This window comes from Triticum dicoccoides, chromosome 4B (assembly GCF_002162155.2).
Source record: "Triticum dicoccoides isolate Atlit2015 ecotype Zavitan chromosome 4B, WEW_v2.0, whole genome shotgun sequence".
NCBI classification, from domain to species: domain Eukaryota; kingdom Viridiplantae; phylum Streptophyta; class Magnoliopsida; order Poales; family Poaceae; genus Triticum; species Triticum dicoccoides.
The window spans coordinates 674,503,974-674,506,239 of NC_041387.1; the positions used below are offsets into that span (position 1 = coordinate 674,503,974).

At 51.2% G+C, this 2,266-nt stretch overlaps 1 protein-coding gene across 1 annotated transcript; it reads left to right on the forward strand.

Moving 5' to 3' along the window:
• Positions 1-1,421: 1,421 nt before the first annotated feature.
• Positions 1,422-2,001, forward strand: LOC119294313 (dirigent protein 1-like). Its single transcript, XM_037572525.1, has one exon. It carries the CDS (start codon positions 1,423-1,425, stop codon positions 1,849-1,851), a length of 429 nt encoding a protein of 142 aa, XP_037428422.1. The 5' UTR covers position 1,422; the 3' UTR covers positions 1,852-2,001.
• The last annotated feature ends 265 nt before the right edge of the window (positions 2,002-2,266 follow it).

Consider the following 2,266-nt stretch of genomic DNA (forward strand, 5'->3'; position numbering starts at 1 on the left):
TCGTAGCCGGACCAGCTGGCCTCGGATTTCTCCGATGCCCTACCCACCTCCAGCCACCAAGCAGGAACAACCCCGGTAGCCGGAGACCACCACAGGCCAGATCCAGCAGGAGGCGCCGTGGAAGTCTGAGGATGGAACCTTCAGATCGGAAAAGGGCACCACCGCCACCACCTGCCGCCACCTCGCCGCCCCCACGGCCAAGGAGGACGGACAGCACCGCCGGCCACCGCACGCTGAAGCAGAAGCCGGCCCACTCGCCATGGCCGCCGCCATGGAAGCAGAGCACCTCGGGGGAGGCCCGGGCTACTAGATCCTCGCCGCCACCTTCCTCGGCAGCCGCGCGGTGCACCGGCGGCTCCTCTGGTGGCGACGAGGAGGAGAGGAAGGGGAGGGGAGGCCGGCGGCGGCGGCTAGGGTTGGCCACCCGTGTCGCCCCTGTTGGAGCGACGCGGGGGCGAGAGGGGGAAAGTCAGAAATATTGTTGGTGTGTGTCCTTCGACAACACCCCTCATCTATATGTGCCTCTCGTGGTGATGATCATATATCTGCTGCTAGGTTGTGCCTTCTCTTGGGCGTCCATTTCTTCTCTTCTTCTTTAACTTTGATATTTCTATGGTTTCGACCCAGTTATCTAAAAAACGGGGTTAACTTGTTAAGATTTTTAATCCAGTTTTTCTTATAAATTGGATCAAAGCCTAAGGAGAACTCTCCACCCTCATCAGTGATTCTCAAAGAAAAAAAAACATCCAAAAAGAGTACCACGACGTACCATTGTATGTCGGTGTATCCCGGGGTTTGAAATAGTTCAGGCTAGCCAATGCATTGAAAAGGTTCTGGCCGGCTAATAACACCCACCAGGCGAAACAAACTAACGATTCTAGTTATTTTTTATTATTATAAATTCCCTAGTTTCTTATTTAGTTTTTTTTACGGAAGTTTCTTATTTAGCCACAGTATTTGTTTGGTTAATCTAGTACTCCTACTAAGGGCCACCATGTACCGAGAATTTTTTGCCTCTCGACTGTAGCTCTATATCTATGGAATAAAACTCCTTTCACCATAAAAAAAAATCGTTTTGCAGCGTCACGTTATCGCCCAGTTGAGAAACATCTCTTTTTTTAGTACTCCCTCCGTCTCAAAATTCTTGTCTTACATTTGTCTAAATACGAATGTATCAAGTCACATTTTAAATATTAGATACATTCGTATCTAGACAAATCTAAGACAAGAATTTTGGGACGGAGGAGAAAAATGCGCTCTATTTAAGGACATCCATGCATGCACCATTAGGATTAGGTCCATCACCTTGGCATGCAACATCGGTAAATCGACATGGCTCGCCAACTCATCACCTTTGCAGCTCTAGCCCCTCTACTCATGGCCATGGTTGTCATCGTCTCCCCTGCCGCCTGTGCCTTCTACATGCACGATTTCTCCAACGGCCCAAACGCCAGCGCCATCGTGGTCGCCCACGGCACCGGCCCGCTTCTTGGAGGCTCCAAGGACAGGCGCTTTGGCGACGTGGTGGTCATGGACGACACCCTCACCGAAGGCCCTAACACGACGTCCAGGGCCCTCGGACGCGCCCAGGGGTTCTACATCGCGTCGTCCTCCATCAGCAGCGACCCCACGCTGCACGTCTCCATGGACCTGGTAGTCACCAGCGGGCCCTGCAGCGGGAGCACGCTTGCCGTCACGGGCCGCGACAACGTCTTGGCTCCGGTGAGGGAGCTCCCGGTGGTCGGCGGCATGGGGAGATTCAGGATGGCAACGGGGTACGTGCTGATGAAGACGGTGAACTGGCATGGGAACGACGTTCTCCTGGAGCTCGATGTCTACGTGCATGCGTGAACATTATCGACCGGCGGATGCAATGTGGACGCGTCCCATACTAACCAAGATAATTGGCGTGTTTGATAATGTAATATTTTTTTCTCATCTTTTTCTCGTGTGAACGAATTTCGGATGCGAATTGAAATAAAAGAAAATGATGATGCTTCAGCGCCACTTGTTTGCCCGGTGCGCGCTCTCACTCTAGCCTGGTCTATTGTCCGAGATGAAAATGTTCACACATGCACGTGCACTCATCTTTATATATGAACACTCGCGGCGCACAAACACATTCTATTCCTATGAGTACCTTCAAAAGACTGAGCAGACGGATATTGCAATTGACAAAATTATCGCGCGGGACTTTCTGTTGATGGTGTAAAAGTGCATGCTCTAGTCAATCTTTATCTTTACCTAATAATAAAGGGAGGAGACT